Source organism: Oryx dammah, unplaced genomic scaffold, assembly GCF_014754425.2.
Source record: "Oryx dammah isolate SB20612 unplaced genomic scaffold, SCBI_Odam_1.1 HiC_scaffold_23, whole genome shotgun sequence".
Classification (NCBI taxonomy): Eukaryota; Metazoa; Chordata; class Mammalia; order Artiodactyla; family Bovidae; genus Oryx; species Oryx dammah.
Genome location: NW_024070207.1, coordinates 104,294,285 through 104,311,871, shown reverse-complemented (window position 1 = coordinate 104,311,871; position 17,587 = coordinate 104,294,285). Strand labels below are relative to the sequence as shown.

Below are 17,587 nucleotides of genomic sequence, written 5' to 3'. Positions count from 1 at the left end.
AGTTGATTTATAGGATGGATGGACAACAAGTTTCTATTAAATAGCACAGGGAGCTGTATTTAATAATGGGATAAACCATAATGGATTGGGGGCAGGAGGAGAAGGGGACGACAGAGGATGAGATGGCTGGATGGCATCACTGACTCAATGGACGTAAGTCTGAGTGAACTCCGGGAGTTGATGATGGACAGAGAGGCCTGGTGTGCTGTGATTCATGGGGTCGCAAAGAGTTGGACACAACTGAGCGACTGTACTGAACTGTACTGATAATGGAGAAGAGTATAAAAAGGAATGTATCTGTGTATACCTGAGTTACTCTGCTGCACAGCAGAAAGTTTAACATTCTTAATACTATCTGTTGACATAACTCATTTTCTTTGGAATCCTAAGTATTTTATTTGCTGCATTATCAAGAGCCTCATTCTGAGAAGATGTCCATAGATGTATCACACTGCCAAAGAAGTTTGCACAAAAAAAATTTCAAGAGTCCTTGCAGTGGGTTATTAACCTGGACTAGATGTATTAATCACTGATGAGCAATTTATTACCTATGTGAATAAACATTTAGTGCCCTAATTTTTATCCAGGGACAAGAACTAGCTTCATTGATTGCATTTAAAGGGGCAGCAGTAGCCAACGATAAAGTCACTTTATATTTCATACCATACTCATTCAATGTGACAGTTATATATGTAATGCATCTAAAAGGTAAGATAAAATTGAGGATTTAGAATGATGTTGATTTTCTGAAACTATAGAGCCTCCTTATAGAATATAGGTTTCCTGAACTTTATTTACTGTCTACAGAAAAATCCCACACTAAAACTCTGAAAAACCTATTTCACTTTCAGTTACCTCTCTGATCAGAGATTTCCACTCGACTTTGTACAAAGACAGTCTTCCCCACAGCTAATGGGAGTGGCAAAGAGACAGAGCAAACCTACAAAAGTAATTTTTGTTTACATTGCCTAGGTGTTTAATATTTTTTGAAGCTGTCCTTAAACCCTGATGAACCTTTTCGCAACCAAATGAGTGGTTAACAACTTAACATTATAACTTAATGTTCCAAACTTGATTTCAGCAGGTTCAATGGAGAGACTATGATAAAAATAGTATATGAGTGCAAACCCCCTGCTCTGTCTTTAAAAGATGTACAGAGATGCATTTACTGTTGGGAAACACTCCTTTGCAGTGACACAGCATGGAACAGAGGCTTTTCTAATCGTGTGTAACTGGAGTTTTTCTTTAACGGACTACAAAAATATTGTGTGTAAAAATAATAAGAAACTTTATTTTACACTATTTTACACTTCTGCCCATAGCTGCTCCATTGTGCTTCATGGTGAACAGCACATGTGTGGCCCGCGTGCCTTCACAACTTTGCACAGAGCATCTCCAGCATCATATCATCCATACTGACTGTGCCAATGATGGGCCTGAAGAACAGTTCAGCCAAGGTGTTAGCACTGATGAATCTCAGAAGGAAGAGGGCACTGTTCAGTTCGGCAAACCTGGCCCGGTACACCCCGTGTGTCATCCTGACGTGTTCGCTCAGTATCTGTTGAGTTCCCCACTGAAGTCCCTGGATGTACTTCACACACTGCAGGCCTGGCAGGTCTGCAGGAGAAAAATGGCAGAAAATATCTTGTTTAGAAACACTCACTCAGAACCCTTGACTAGCTTTTTCAATAGATCCTTTTGCCTCCTTGAGGAAATGAAAACCCACTCTAATATTCTCGCCTGGGAAATCCCATGGAAAGAGGAGCCTGGCATGCTGTAGTCCATGGGATCACAAAGAGTTGGACACGACTAAGTGACTGAACAACAAATGATATTTAGGGATGGGGGTGGGGGGGCTTCCCAGGTGGCTCGATGGTAAAGAATCTGCCTAACAGTGCAGGAGACTCGAGTTTGATCCCTGGGTTGGGAAAATCCCCAGGTTGGCAAGATCCCCTGGAGAAGGACATGACAACCCACTCCAGTGTTCTTGCCTGGGAAATCCCATGGACAGAGGAGCCTGGTGGGCTACAGTCGTAGGGTTACAAACAGTTGTACACAACTGAGAACATACACATACCAATTAAAACAATGCTCAAGCTCCCTGGTTAAAAGTTCTTTTCAACAAAGAAAGTGCCAAACCAGTTCTAAGGTTTTAGGAGCAAAGCCTCCAAGAAGGAGACATCATGTGACTTATTTAATAGTCACTATGTTTGTAGGCTCAGATTCAAAAACTGCTGATCCTGAGCCAAATGCATATTTAACTCAGTAGGACCGTTGAATATAGTTTAATGAATAGCACTGCTCCAGTTCACTCTCTATGCACATACAAAGACATTAAAATTATTTCAAGAAGTGTGAACCTTACGTTTTAACTGTAGGAAATGGGCCTTAGTATAAAGGTGAGACATTTTGCCAGCTAATATTTCACCATCCTCCCTTCAATTTCCCACCACTGTAATGATTACAGTGCATGGTGGTGGACTTCACAGCTGTCAACTGTGACTGACAGTCTCATTTTAATTATTTGCCTGCAGGCTGATTTTAGTCTGGAGTCTCATAATAATTTAAGAGTTAATACTGGCCACTTAGTTCATCGTACCATGATTTCTGTATTGGGGAAGGTTTTTAAAAAAGTGATTCCAGGGACTTCCCTGGTGGTTCAGTGATTAAGACTTTGCCTTTCAGTGCAGGGGTTTGTGGGTGTGCTCCCCTGGCTGGGGAGCTAAGATCTCACATGCCTCCTGGCCAAAAAACAAAAACAGAAAACAGAAACAGTATTGTAACAAATTCAATAAAGACTTTAAAAATGGTCCACATCAAAAAAATCTTTTAAAAATGGATTCTACTGAGCATTCCAAAAAGCTCTTTAAAAAAACATTTTAAAGTAAGCAGTCTTTAAAGGGTTAAAGAGTAAGCATGAAAACATCATTGATTGCAACATGGTGCAAAAGTAACTTTTCAAATACAACCTGAGACCCAAGTAAAAGAGAACGAAATACAATACAGGGAAGATTAAATGCCTGTTAAGTTTTATAAAGAGGGTGGTAAGAGGAGGCTGCTTTTAAAAGTCCTTTAATCCTACACATTGGTGATATTACTGGACTATTACTGTAAACTCTTTAACTTGTATTTAAGTACCAATTTACCATTCAGTTTAAATGGTGTTGATTATTGTAATCATTTTCCTTCCCATTTTCTATGAATCCACCAGAAAAGTATTTTAAAAGCATCATGCTCATTGTCAGAGTAACAGAACCAGCCAGTGTTCTTTTAGAAAAAATACTGGCAATAGGCAAGTTATTTCTATTATAGGCAAGTATCAAATCTGATCGATGAGAACAAAAATAGAGCAACATCTATAATCCACATTCCAATTCTGATTACCCCAGTCCATGCATTACCATCCCCTACTACCTACAGTTCATTATCCAGGCTTGAAACCCAGTTTTACTGCACTGGGATTCCATTCATGTTGTTTTGTTGTTTAGTTGCTAAGTCATGTCCGACTCTCTTGCAACCCCGTGGACTGTAGCCCACTGGGTTCCTCTAGCTTCAGAAGAAGCTTGCATGAAACCACCAAAAATTGGAAGCTCCACCAGGTCTAAATTCACGGTTTATTAAAACTTCATCTTGTGAACTCTACTCTTCTCTGCTTTCATACCACACTCCTCTTTCTCCATCCTCCTCTAAAAGTGCCCTCCCCCGCCCCGACCCTGCCCCCACTGCCCCACCAAGACCTGCCTTGAAATTAATTTGAAGAAAGAGAAAGGCAGATTGATGGATTCCATGGGAGGGGGGAGGGACATTTTTAAACATAAAGATCAGGGGATACAAAATGATAAATACCAAAGAAAGGCCACACACTTAGCAGGCAGTACTTTTTCCCAGATAAGGTATATTTGTATTTAAAGCATACCCAACTTGGGTGGATTAGACTCCTTTGAGAGAGAATTCAGAAAAGCAGGGGAAGAGTAAGGGATGCAAAACAGGGTGAAGGAAAAGGTAAGCCAGTGGGGTGTAAACTTCTGAAAGCTTAGGGCTTGTCTTACCTTTTTATTCCAGCAGAACAAAGCACATGGTAGATGTCTAATAACATGCCTGAAGGAGCAAGAAAACAGTCTTCCCAACTATCTTAAGAACCACGTGAGAATCCATTACTATGGATGCACATTCGCAAACCTTGGACCAGAGCTACTGAATCAGAACTTCCAGAGGAAGAACCTGGAAAGATTTTGAACAACCCCCACCCCCAAGAGCACAGGCAAGTTTGGAAAACTAGTATAAGCAAAAGGTAAACTATAATGATCACTGGGATAAGCTGAGGTCTCTAAGTCCTGAAATGTGAGGTCTGAATTATCATCCCATTAAATACTGTTCTTGACCACTGCAAACATGCTAGGTAGGAAGCAAGGACATAACCCCAAGGACATGACAGCAAGACGCCTGGTGTCAGGATAAAGGATGTAGTGGGAGCATGGTGAAAGCTATCTGAAAATTTCCTGCCCACCCATGACCCTCTTGGAAGGATGCTGGTCCAAGATGACTCCAGTAGTAGGACACACTCGAGACAAAGTGCTGGGCTGTCCAGGGAGATGTTCTTGGATAATTTAATTGTGCTTAGCAGGGCAGTGTTCAGCACCCAACAGGCACCCTGAAAGTGTGGGGCAGTGGACATCCCCTTGGGCCCAGGAGACTCATGTGCCACAACTCAGTGGCCATTTACTTTGGAGTAAGGTCGCTTGCAACTAGACTACCTAATCTGCCAAAGGGATGGAGGAAGAGGGAGAGGCCCAGGGGGTTGACAAGGAGGTCTCTAGGATATCTAAGAGAAAGAGATGGCAACCCCCTCCAGTATTCTGGCCTGGGAAATCCCATGGACAGAGGAGCCTGGCAGGTCGCAAGAGTCCGAATGACTTAGTGACTAAACAGCCACAAGGTATCTAAAGGCTCTAAAACAGCACTCCTGCTTGCAGTCCTGAACATGTCTTTTTCCTATCCCTTTGCTAACCTGTCACATTTAGACGATGAGATAGTTCAACTACTTAGGACCATTAAAATGACCACTCAGAGGCAGACCCACGAAACACTGAGTCCAGTGTTCTTCCTGCCAGTACCCCCCAGGGGATGGATGGTCTCTCTATGGATCCTTAACAAATGTTTCTTTTCTTGCCAGCCTTAACAGACTTCCGCTGACAAAAAAAGCCTCTGGTAAATTTCAGAGCTGAGTTTCACAAACAGACGTTGCAGAATTTGCAGCGAACCCAAACTTTTTTTTCTTTTTTAAAAGTACGCTAGTGGATTTAGAAGATTTGACAAGGAATATAGCCAAGTCCCCCAAGCCACAAACTTTTCTGTGGTTAACAAAAAGATGTCGAGAGATCAAGTACAAACCTTAGCAAACAGCCCCCCTCCTCCTCTCGGCGGGGTTTCTGAAGCCACCACTCCCTGCCCCTCACGAGGAATGGGTTTCCAGAACTCCCCCATCTCTGTTGAGTTAGTCAGGATTCCTCACTTGTGCACCCTCAAACTCCCCTAACTGAAAACTCTTCGAGTGTCTGCGCCCCGGGGTAGGTACTGCGGAGAAAAGCCAGAGCCGAGGCCGGCGCCCTTACCCGGGTTGAACAGTACGGTCCCCTTGAGGTAGGCGTACTCCTTGGTAGTTATATCCAGGCTCCGGCACTTGGCAAGGAAGCCCTTGATGGTTTGGACCTCGGCGGCCGAGGGCAAATACTCGGCCTCCAGCGGCAGGACCGAGTGCGGCAGCAGTGGGGCTTGGGGCGGCGGCTCGTTGCCCGCGGTCTCCCGCCGCCTGGTGGCGAGGATGCTCTGCAGCAGGCTGGGCTCAGAGGTCTCCACCGTCTCAAAGTTCAGGCGGTCCTGGGCCAGCTCCAGCATGAGCAGCGGCGCCCAGCAGCTGCGCAACAGCACTAGCTGCTGGTCCAGGGGAAGCACCTGGAAGCAGGGCAAGTACTTGACGAAACGCAGCGTCTTCAACAGGCCCGCCGACGCGGCCTCGCAGACCACCTGTGGGCTCTTGAGGGTCACCCGCCGCCGCACGCCGCGCGCGGGGTCCCACCAGGGGGTCCCCGGCGGTGCCTCTCGAGCCAAGTCCGTCGGCTTGGCGCCCGGGGGCACGTGGCAGGGGAGGCTGCCCAGCCGCGGGTGGTCTTCGCCGCAAAAGCAGCAACGGCACGGGAGCGCACCGGCCTGCCCTCCCCGCAGTTCCTCTCGGCCCCCTAGCCTCCGCGCGCTGTAAGAGCGGTCCCACCACACGCCCCCCGGCTGCGCCTCGGAAGCTTCCGGCGCCACGTGCGTCTGCTTGGCGCTGGTGAGCAAGCTGTACAGAATGCTGCCCTGCCGCGGGTGGTCTTCCCCGCAGAAGCAGCAGCGGTACAGGAGCACCGTGGTCCGCACACCCGTCAGCTCCTCTCTGCCCGCCGGGGGCTCAGAGCCACAGGAGCAGCCCCAGCACGGGCCCCCCAGTCCTTCCTCGGGCGCCTCTGGAGTCTCCTGCGCTTGCTTGGCGTTCATGAGCAGGTTGTAGAGGATGCTGCCCTGCCGCGGGTGGTCTTCCCCGCAAAAGCAGCAGCGGTACAGGAGCACCGTGGCCGGCGCACCGGTCAGTCCCTCTCTGCCCACCGGGGGCTCAGAGCCACAGGAGCAGCCCCAGCACGCGGCCCCCACCCGTGCCTTGGGCGGCTCCGGGGTCGCTTGCACTTGCTTGGCGCTCATGAGCATGTTGTACAGGATGCTGCCCTGCCACTGGTGGTCCTCGCCCGCCATGGCCCGCGGTGCCCACAGCCTGGCTCTGTCCAGTGGCCGCCGCTGCGATCTATTTATACCGAGCGCGCACGCACGCGCGTCGGCCGTCTCCGCCCGGGCAAAGGCGCGGAGCGGGGCGCGGCGCTGGGTGTGTTCGCCTGTGACCTCGGCGGTTCAGAGGGGGCAGATGCACCTCACAGGCTAAAAATGGAAGAGGAGAGGAGGCGTGGGCGCTCCTGGACACTTCCCCCCTTCGTCTCATTACACCCTTCCCCGCCTCTGGAAGACAGCTGAGCGCAGGGAGCAGGTATTGGGGGCAAGCTTCCAACTCTCCATTGAACTCTGGCGTCTAATTGAGTCCCTTTACTGGGAGGGCAGGGTTACCAAAAAGGGGAAAAATCTATTTCCATGCATTCTTTGCAAACTTACATTAAATGACCAAACTTTGCAAGACTTACATTTTGTTTATGGATAGGGAGGTCTTATTTTCACGGACTTGGAAAAACACAGACCATAGACCAGCAGTATCAGCGTCATAGGGGAACTTGGTAGAAATGCCCAATCTCAGGCCCCAACCAGACCGTCTGACTCTGAATCTGCATTTTAACAAGATTCTCAAAGGATTTGTGGGCCTGTTAAATTCTGAAAAAGCACTGGTCTAAGAATGCTATCATAAGCTTCTTGTTCAATTCAAGTAATATTCATGAGCTCCCACTCAGTCGTAGCTGTTGTGTTAGCTGGGGACCACGTGACCAGGGTATAAAAGTGGCTAATATTCTGGAATATAATAATCAAAAGGGGCTAAAAAGTTGCTCCAGAGAGAACTTTGAGTTCTTCTAGCGATATTGGGTAGATGTGCAATGCACATTTCTCCTCCCACCTTTTTTGAGCAAATGAGAAACATAGGAAGCCTGGATCCTTTGGTCCTCACTTGCCACTGGCCTCTGCTCGAGCTCCTTAGAGGCAATGGGATGGGCAGCCCCACATCACCACCTGCCCCCTGATTGCTTCACCAGCCATCTGGTTAACTTGAAATCACAATCTCTTAGTCCTCAAATTCCTTATCGCTGAAATTGGAAGTTTGTTTAGTGATCTCTTGGGTCCATGACTGAAAACATGAAGCAAGGGGACAGGTGAATATCGGATCCCATATCTCTCTCTCTCTCTCTCTGTGTGTTTGGTTGGTTGGTTGGTTTTAGTTTCTCTGAGATGTGGAATTCTGAGCATAAGAGGAAAAGCTCGGGGACACTGATTTTGCATTCAACCTGAAATTTTATTCTGCCTGTGAGCAGCCATATAACACAGTGCTTAAATCTTCACACTGGCACCAGATAGCCGTGATTTTAACTCTGGCCCTGACACTCTGAAGCTCTGGTGGCCTTGGGCGATGTATTAGTTTCCTACTGCTGCTGAAACAAATTACCACCAATTTAGTTGACTTAAGGCAATTTCCCTGGTGGCTCAGATGGTAAAGAATCTGCCTGCAATGCAGGAGACCTGGGTTTGATCCCTGGGTTGGGAAGATCCCCCAGAGAAAGGAATGGCTACCCACTCCAGTATTCTGGCCTGGAGAATTCCATGGACAGAGGAGCATAGCAGGCTACAGTCCATGGGGTTGCAAAGAGTTGGACACGGCTGAGAGACTTTCACACACACACATACACACAGTTCTGGAGGCCGGAAGTCTGAAATCATTTGTTTCATTGGACTAAAATCAAGGTGAAATTCCTTGTGGAGGCCAGAGGGGAGAATCTGTTTTCTTGCCTTTTCCAGCTTCTAGAAGCTCCTTATATTCCTTGGCTTCTGGCCACATCACTTCTACCTCTGGCTTCCATTTCCTTTCTGACTCTTATAAGGAACCTTTTAATTACATTGGGCAAATCCAGAAAATCCCGAATAATCTCTCCATGGCAAAGTTCGTAATTAAATCACATTTGAAGAACATCCTTTTATCGTGTTAGCGAACATCTTCACAGGTGCTGAGGATTAGGACATGAACATCATTGGAGGCATTATTTAGTCATTCACGGGACAGTTACTCAAGCCACCTCTGCCTCAATTTCCTTATTTGTAAAACATGGACAGTAGTCTCTGTCAGGTAATCCTCCTATGTGAGTTAATTCATATAAAATATTTGCTTGGTACCTAAGTGTTGGATGTATCAACCATTGCCTCTCTCTTTTTAAGATAATATGAGAGAAGTTTATGGCTTCCTGGATAGCTCAGTTGGTAAAGAATCCACCTGCAATGCAGGAGACCCCGGTTTGATTCCTGGGTGGGGAAGATCCGCTGGAGAAGGGATAGGCTACCCACTCCAGTATTCTTGGGCTTCCCTTGTGGCTCAGCTGGTAAAGAATCGCCTGCAATGCAGGAGACCTGGGTTTGATCCCTGGGTTGGGAAGATCCCCTGGAGAAGGGAAAGGCTACCCACTCCAGTATTCTGGCCTGGGGAATTCCATGGACTGTGTAGTCCATGGAGTAGCAAAGAGTCAGACACAACTGAATGACCTTCACTTCACTTCTTTAGGGTTAAGAGGTAATACCATCCCAGTGCCATCCTTATTCTCTCTGTCCCAGGGAAGCCCACCCTCACCCCAAACCCTGAGATTGTCTCCCTTTCTGCGTGTCCACATTTCTTGGCCCAGATTCAAAACACTGGGTGGATCACCTGGTCCACCACAATAACATATATTAGAAATATTACCTCATCATGTGTTTCCAATATTCAGGTTACTGTTTGGGGTATTGTTACTGCTGTTTCAGGGATCTTCCTGCCTGACGAATGTGCCAGCCAGCCTCTCTGAATAACCCAGCCTGCTTCCGTCCCCTCCTTACATTACCAATGCTAGTTACTGTTTATGGTGTTCTATTTTATTTTCTTCCTAACAGTGATCAAAATTGGATGTGATTGATTGATTTAGTTATTTGATGCTTGTTGATTGCCTCCCTCAACTAGTATGAAGCTCCCTTGAGGGAAAGGAGTCAGCCACACTGTATCCCAGCAACTAGAACATTTGGCAGACAGTAGGTGCTTGAAATTATATGTGTTGGCCAACTGTATCTTGAGAGAACAAGGAGAAGGCTGCAGCTCCTATTCTCAACACAGAGGGCAAGCATTCCCACACAACTGTGGCTGCACTCAGCCTGGAGGGAGGAAAGGTTAGGAGGAGCCCCACTGGACTCAGAGCTTTCTGGAGGCCTTCTTAAAATTGTAAAAAAAAAAATCTTTATTCAAGTATAGTTGATTTCCAGTGTTGTGTTAATTACTGCTGTACAGCAAAGTGACTCATATATTTGTATGTGTGTGTATATATATATACACACACATTTCTTTTTCATATTCTCTTCCATTATAGTTTGTCAGAAGATACTGAATACAGTTCCCTGTGCTATACAGTGGGGCCTTGTTGTTGATCCATTCCATGTGTAATGGTTTGCATCTGCTAGTCACAAACTCCCAATCCTTCCCTCCCCTTTCCCTCCCACTTGGCAGCCACCAGTCTAGTCTCCATGTTCATGATTCTGTTTCTGTTTCAGAGATATGTCCATTTGTGTCATATTCGAGGTTCTACATGCAAGTGGTATCACATGGTATTTGTCTTTCTCTGTCAGAATTCCCTCTGTGCAACAATCTCTAGGTCCCTCCACATTGCTGCAAATGCCATTATTTTGTTCTTTTTATTGGTTGAGTAGTATTCCAATGTATATATGTACCACATCTTCTTTATCCATTCCTCTGTTGATAGACATTTAGGTTGCTTCTATGTCTTGGCTGTTATAAATAGTGCTGATTATGAACATAGGGTTGCTGTATCTGTTTGAATTATAGTTTTGTCTGGATATGTGCCCAGGCGTGGGATTGCTGGATCATACAGTAATTCTGTTTTTTTTTTTTCCATGGTAAAATTTTATTTTTCTACCTCAGTTGCTTATGGGGGTAAAAATAAAACGTCATTAGGGAGAAGCACAGATGAACTATTTACGGAGATGAAGAAAATTCACAACGGCTCGAACGTCTGTGAGCTAAGTATACTAGCACAAGTTCACCAAAGCAATTCACAGCAGAACAGAACAACAGGGAAAAAAAAGCCATACAGATTTGGAAAAATAGCATCTATGAAAAAGTCTGCGGGAAAATAAAAGGAAATTAACCAATGATGACATCAAGCATCTTTAATGAGATGAGCCAAACTGCACACGTTGGGTCTAAAGGATGTGTGTGCATGCTTGTTGCTAAGTTGTGTCTGACTCTTCACGACCCCATGGGGCCCGCCAGGCTCCTCTGTCCATGGGATTCTCCAGGCAAGAATACTGGAGTGGGTTGCCATTGCCTTCTCCAAGTAATTCTGTTTTTAGATTTTTTGACGAACCTCCATACTGTTTTACACAGTGGCTGCACCACCTTTAAAATCCCACCACAGTGAAGGTGGGTTCCCTTTTCTCCATATCCTCTCCAGCATTTGTTATTTGCAGACTTTTTGATGATGTCCATTCTGACTGATGTGAGATTTATCAGAGTAGCTGTGGTTTTCATTTCTCTAATAATTAATGATCTTGAGCATCTTTTCACGCTCCTATTTGGACCCCTCTCCCGATTTTGGTACACAGAGTGCGACACATGCTGTGGTAAAGTTAAAACAGAACTGAGTTAACAGCCGAAAGACATGACTTTATTTGGGCCCTTCCACCCTAAAGATACAACATTGAACAAATCATTTAATTTCAGCCTTCACCATTGTGAAATGGGGATCAGTTCTGTAAACCACTATTAATGTGTTCAGCTGGTGAGTCCTTCAAGGGTTCTTTTTATTTCTCTCTCAATACAGCCCTTTACAGAAATGTTTGCTGACCTTTTCACTACATTGAAAATATAAAGTAACTTAACCCTCATTAAGTTCAGAGTTATGAGAACTTTACACTTATTCATTTCCTAATGATTTCACATTGAGGAAAGCATTTAACATTTTGTTAGCCTTTTCAGCTATGAAACCAGAAAAAATGCTATAAACTCTTTTATATATATATTCTAGCCACATATAATTTAAGAGTTTTTCTAAAACTTTTTCATCTGATCAACTATTTATTTTTTAAATCCTAGTAACTTAAACCCATTTTTTGTGACTTTAATCATCTGCACCCTGCCGGTATTTGATGCCTTTGACTTTGACTTTGAGGCATTGTCTCAAATTGAAACTCCAGTGCAGTGCTGAGTACCATGAACTTGTAATCTATTGGTGATAATTCCTCTTCTTTCCCGGGATCAGTCTTCTGACTTTCTCACTTGTTCACCAATTATGAAGGACTTTCTTGGTTCTTGGGATTGACTGCAAAAAGGAGAGATTGCCTGCTTGTCCTTCATACTTATTCATCCTTGGAAATGTCAGAAGAAAACTGACTTCATCTCTCCACTTTCCATTTTTTCCCCCTGAACAAATAGTTTCTAAGAAACAAAATCATCCAAACAATTGCAGAGATCCCCATCAAGTTATGCCTGTCGGCCGCTTGCTACAGAGTTAGTGAAGACATAACCTTCCAAGGTGGGCACAGGCATCTTCATTTGATTTGTTCTGTGTCCTCAGGCCACGGTGACAGCTAGACAAAAGGACACTCATCAGCTGCAACTGTCATGTACTGAGTTTGTCTGCAACTGCAGTTTGAGTATTTACACTGAGTCATTGTTCGATGACCTTGGTCCATTGAACACCTGCTCTGTAGAATCCTTTATCTGTTTCAACTCAGGGTGGGAGTAAAGCTACTCTGCCTGCCCCAGTGCAACCTTCAACTTCAAAGTAATGCAGTGTTCACTAAAGGATGGAGGAGGGAAGTACAGGTGGGGATAAAGCTGGGTAAAATTGTAAACTGACCTTTGCACAGTGAGCAGCTCTTGACCTGGGAAGGCATGGTGATCTGAAACATGATAGGAATTTTCAATACAGGCTGAAAAGAGCCGAAATGCCTTGGAGCTCAGTTCCTTCAGTAAACAGGTGCCAGGGAGTAACACTAGTGTTTTCCTTACTTTTCAATGTGAATATGGGGTAAACACCATGTAGGAAAATAGTGGCTGATAAAATCCAAGAGATAACCTCCCTCCTCTTCTTTTCTAGGACCCAGAATGTTGAAAGCTCTCTTGATGGAAGAATTAATAGGCTCTAGTTGCTGACTCATGAAACCCCTAAAGAAGATCAAGTCATCATTATTTATTTCCTTCAGATGAGCTATGAAGAAGGTAATCTGTTGCCTGAGGGGTCACATGGTTGCTGAGCTAGAATAATGACTCATCTGCTCACGGTAATTCTGGAATGTTCTAAAGTCAGCTTTCTAAATCAGTCAAACAACCATTCTGTGCAAGGAAAAAAACGTTCCTCAAATCAATTTATTTTACTGCATCTACCAATTTTGAAGACATCCCAATAGGGGATGTTGATCAAGTGATCCAGTTAATAAATTCAGTTGACTAGCAGCTTTTAAGATGATTGCTCCCATTGGTTAGCAAGCTATTAAAATTGATTTCACTGGCAGGTTGGAAAATCATTACTCTGTTGGTCCACACAGCTATGTCCCCAATGCTGATGGTAGTTTTAGTTACAGCCTCCCCCTATACTGGGGTCTGGGATTGGAGTAATACCTTTCTCCCTGGAAATAGCTTTGTTTTCTCCTGCAACTTTTCCTAACAACTTCTTCCCACAACCCTTATATGTAGAGTGCCTTGTACATTCCCTGGCATATTAAAGGCACTCAACAAACACCCACTTAATGAAACAGAGTGAAGTTTCTTCACAACTGCACATCTTTTAACTTCATTGGATTGCCCAACCTTTTCTTCCTTCCCATCACTGTATAGGTTTCAACAACCTTGCCAGCCCTGGTGGAAAGGTCCTGGTCCATTTTGTCAAATACTAGCTACCTGTTTATTTTTTAAATTTTGTGGGAGTATAGTTGATTTACAATGTTGTATTAATTTCAGGGGCACAGCATAGTAATTCAGTTACACATATATTCATTTTTTCAGATTGTTTTCTGATCTAAGTCATTACAGAATATTGAGTAGAGTTCCCTGTGCTATAAAGTAGGTCCTTGTTGATTATTTTGTATGTAGCAGTGTATGTATGTTAATCTTTAGCTCTTATCCTTCTCCTCTTATCCCTTCTCCCAAATCACATTTCCCCTTTGGTAACCATCAGTTTATTTCCAAATCTGTGAGTCTGTTTCTGTTTTGAAAATAAGTTCATTTGTCTCATTAAAAAAAAAAAAAACAACTAGATTCCACACATAGTGATATCATATGATATTTTGTCTTTGACTTACTTCACTTAGTATGGCAATCTCTAGGTCAATCTATGTTGCCACAAATGGCATTATTTCATTCTTTTTTGTGACTGAGTAGTATTCCATTGTGTTTATGTTTCACATGTTCTTTAATCATTCCTCTATTGATGGACATCTAGGTTATATTCATGTCTTGGCCATTGTAAATAGTGCTGCAGTGAACATTGGGGTGCATTATCTTTTTGAGTTATAGTTTTCTCCAGATATGTGCCCAGGAGTAGGATTGTTGGGTCATATAGTAGTACTAGTTTTAGTTTCTTAAGGAACCTCTATACTGTTCTCCATAATTGTTGTACCAACTTATATTCCCACCAGCAGTGTAGGAGGGTTCCCTTTTTCCATACCCTCTCCAACTTTGATGATGATTATTCTCACTGGTGTGAAGTGATACCTCAATGTAGTTTTGATTTGCATTTCTCTAATAATTAGCAGTGTTGAGCATCTTTTCATGCGCCTCTTGGCCATCTTTGTGTCTTCTTTGGAGAAATGACTATTTAGATCTTCTGCCCATTTTTTGATTGGGTTGTTTTTCTTAACATAGTGCTGCATGAGCTGTTTGTATATTTTGAAGGTGAATCCCTGGTCAGTTGCTTCAGTTGCAAATATTTTCTTCCATTCTGTGAGTTGTCTTTTCATTTTGTTTCTGGTTTCCTTTCCTATGCAAATGCTTTTAAATTTAGTTTGGTCCCATATGTTTATTTTTGTTTTTATTTTCATTACTCTAGGAGGTGGATCAAAAAAGATTTATGTTAGAGAGTGTTCTGCCTATGTTTTCCTCTAAGAGTTTTATAGTATCTAGCCTTACATTTAGGTCTTTGATATGTTTAGAGTTTTCTTGGTGTGTATGGTATTAGAGAATGTTCTGATTTTATCCTTTTACATGTAGTTGTCCAGTTTTCCAAGCATGTCTTATTGAAAAGTGTTTTCTCCATTGTGTATTCTTGCCTCCTTTGTCATAGATTAATTGACCATAAATGCATGAGTTTATTTCTGGGCTTTCTATTCTGTTATGTTGATCTATATTTCTGTCATTGTGCCAGCACCATACTGTTTTGGCCATTGTAGCTTTTTAGAATAGTCTGAAGTCAGGGAGGCTGATTCCTCCAGCTGTTTTTCTTTCTCGGGTTTGCTTTGGCTTTTAGGGGTCTTTTGTGTTTTCATACAAATTAAACAATGTTTTGTTCTAGTTCTGTGAAAAATGCCATTGGTAAATAGCTACCTGTTGTAACCACTCTGATTTCTAACTTGATAATCTCAAAAATTATAATAAATATATTATCTGTGTTTGCTTTACAATGTTGTCAAATGTATGAAATGATTAACAAATGCATCATAAATGTGAGTTATTACGGTTAGATTGCAATTTCTTTAAATCTGAAGCATCAGTCTTTGTGAAGTGATATATTGCTCAACTAAATCAAATATGTGCATTTGGAATTCTCTGTACATATATGTCTAAAATGCATTTGAAATAAGAGATTCTACAGTTGATAATAAGTCATTCAAGTTTGGAGTTAAATGTACCTAACATTAGTAGTGCTATAAAACTTAATTGCTTTCTCTGAGGCTGGAATGACAAACATATGAAGAACAAAAAATATGTGAATGGATGTAAGTGAATTTCTTTGCAGCCAAGCCAAATGCTGGTGACAAAAAACCCCAAGATTTTCATTTCCAAACTGATGCTTTTGCCATGATGGGTGTGTCTGTGTTATTAAAAAGAAGCTGTGTTAGCTTGCATTCTCTGGAGTAGAGCCCTCTATGAGTATTGGCCCATGTGTCCTGGGGAGATGGCCCCAGAAAGCAGTGATGAGAATGCAGGAAAAGTGAAGCTGGGGAAGAGGGGACTCAAACATCAAGGTGCGTGACTGAGGTCACTGCTCTGGGCACCAGGAGTGACTTTACCAGGGCCTCCAGGCAGAGATACAGACTGCCTCCCAGAATTGTCCACCCAGGAAGGAGCCAGCAGTCATTATTTGTTAGTTTCCATTTTCCAAGGTTGAATATTGCCCCAAGATTCCACCAGTATCCATAGTGTTGCAAAACACAGTTAATATGAAAAAAGGCCACAGGCCATATGGAACCAACCATCCACCCACTTGTGCTTAAATCAGAGGTGCAGGCAAGAGGATACTGGGCAGAGGATAAGAGACCTCTGAGAGAAAAGTTCATAGCTCAGCATCCTAAATTTACTGGCCTGATGTCAGTCTCACTTGATATGGGAATGAATTGAGGTGAAAGAATGACTACATCCTCACTCTTCTGCTGAGTTTGTTCATCTTTGAAGACCATGTTACCATTATGTCCCAAGATGTCCATTTCTTTTGATAAGTAAGGCTTGAGTGGGAGAAGTAGGCAAGAACAATTGAATAAGTGTTGGTCCTGACTGGGCCTTTATTCAACAGTATTATCAGCTATCTTCATAGATAGATTAGGAGGGAAAAAAAAACAACAACCTATACTATTTACCAATAAAATGACACAATTTCACCAGATAGCCACAACTTTCTGCAAAAGTAGGAGTCATAGCCTTGCATGTATGTTTGGGGTATTTTTAAATACTTTGACATTATTCACAGGTTCTTAAGATTTTTTCAGTCTATTCCAAGAAGTTTAAACAAAACCTGAACATTTGCACAGACTTCTGAGGTGTGGCTTGATCCAGGTCATCAAACTACGTTGCCTGGACATGTTTCTGAAGCTTCTGACCTCTCATTCCAGTGTGAGTTATCCTTGATTCAGAGCCTGTATCCAACCCAGTAGTCAATTTTCTCAACTCTCCCTTCAAAAGGTATCTCAGATCCAGCACTTTCCCACGACTGTCATCACTATACCTGGCTCACACCTCCCATCTTTTCTGATCTCAATTCCTGTAGTAACCTCCTAACTGATCTCCTGTTTCTGCTCATTCTCTGCCTACAGCTAGTTCTCCAAGAGTTAATTGGGGCTTCCCTGGCATGGCAGAGGTAAAGACTCTGTACTTCCAATACAGGGGGCATGGGTTTGATCCCTGGTTGGGGAACTAAGATCCCACATGCTGCATGGTACATCCACAACAAACAAACAAGCAGAAAAAAGCCCCTAAAACCCATAAAATATAAGTGAGATTGCATGCCTTTCTGTCACACCTAGTGGTACAGGACCTTGTTTTTAAAATCTTGCAGGAGCTGGCCCCAGCTCTTTCCAGCTCCTACCTGTCACTTGTATGCTCTAGCTGCACAGCTCCCTTGATGTTCCTCAAGCCTGCAGCTTCCCTCATCCTTTACACCTCTTCCTGCAGATAATCACACGGTTCATTCTTTTAACTTCCATTAAACTTTGTTCAAATGTCATGTCCTCAGAGAGACCCGCCCTGCCTGACTGCCGTGTCTAAAATAGAACGTCTGTCATTCTTTATCCTTGTTGCTTTGTTTACTTTTCTTTTTGGGCTCTATCTACCTAATCTTTCTGTCTGTTTATTGCTTGCTTCTCCCATGAGAATTACACATTCTTTTTAAAA

The 17,587-nt window shown here is 43.4% G+C and overlaps 1 protein-coding gene across 1 annotated transcript; it reads right to left on the bottom strand.

Moving 5' to 3' along the window:
- Nucleotides 1–1,265: 1,265 nt before the first annotated feature.
- On the bottom strand, nucleotides 1,266–6,783 carry NR0B1 (nuclear receptor subfamily 0 group B member 1). The gene is made up of 2 exons (XM_040266299.1): nucleotides 5,613–6,783; nucleotides 1,266–1,617 (listed from the first exon to the last, which is right to left on the bottom strand). The coding sequence occupies exons 1-2, from the start codon at nucleotides 6,781–6,783 to the stop codon at nucleotides 1,373–1,375; spliced, it is 1,416 nt and encodes a 471-aa protein (XP_040122233.1). The 3' UTR covers nucleotides 1,266–1,372.
- Between the last annotated feature and the right edge of the window lie 10,804 nt (nucleotides 6,784–17,587).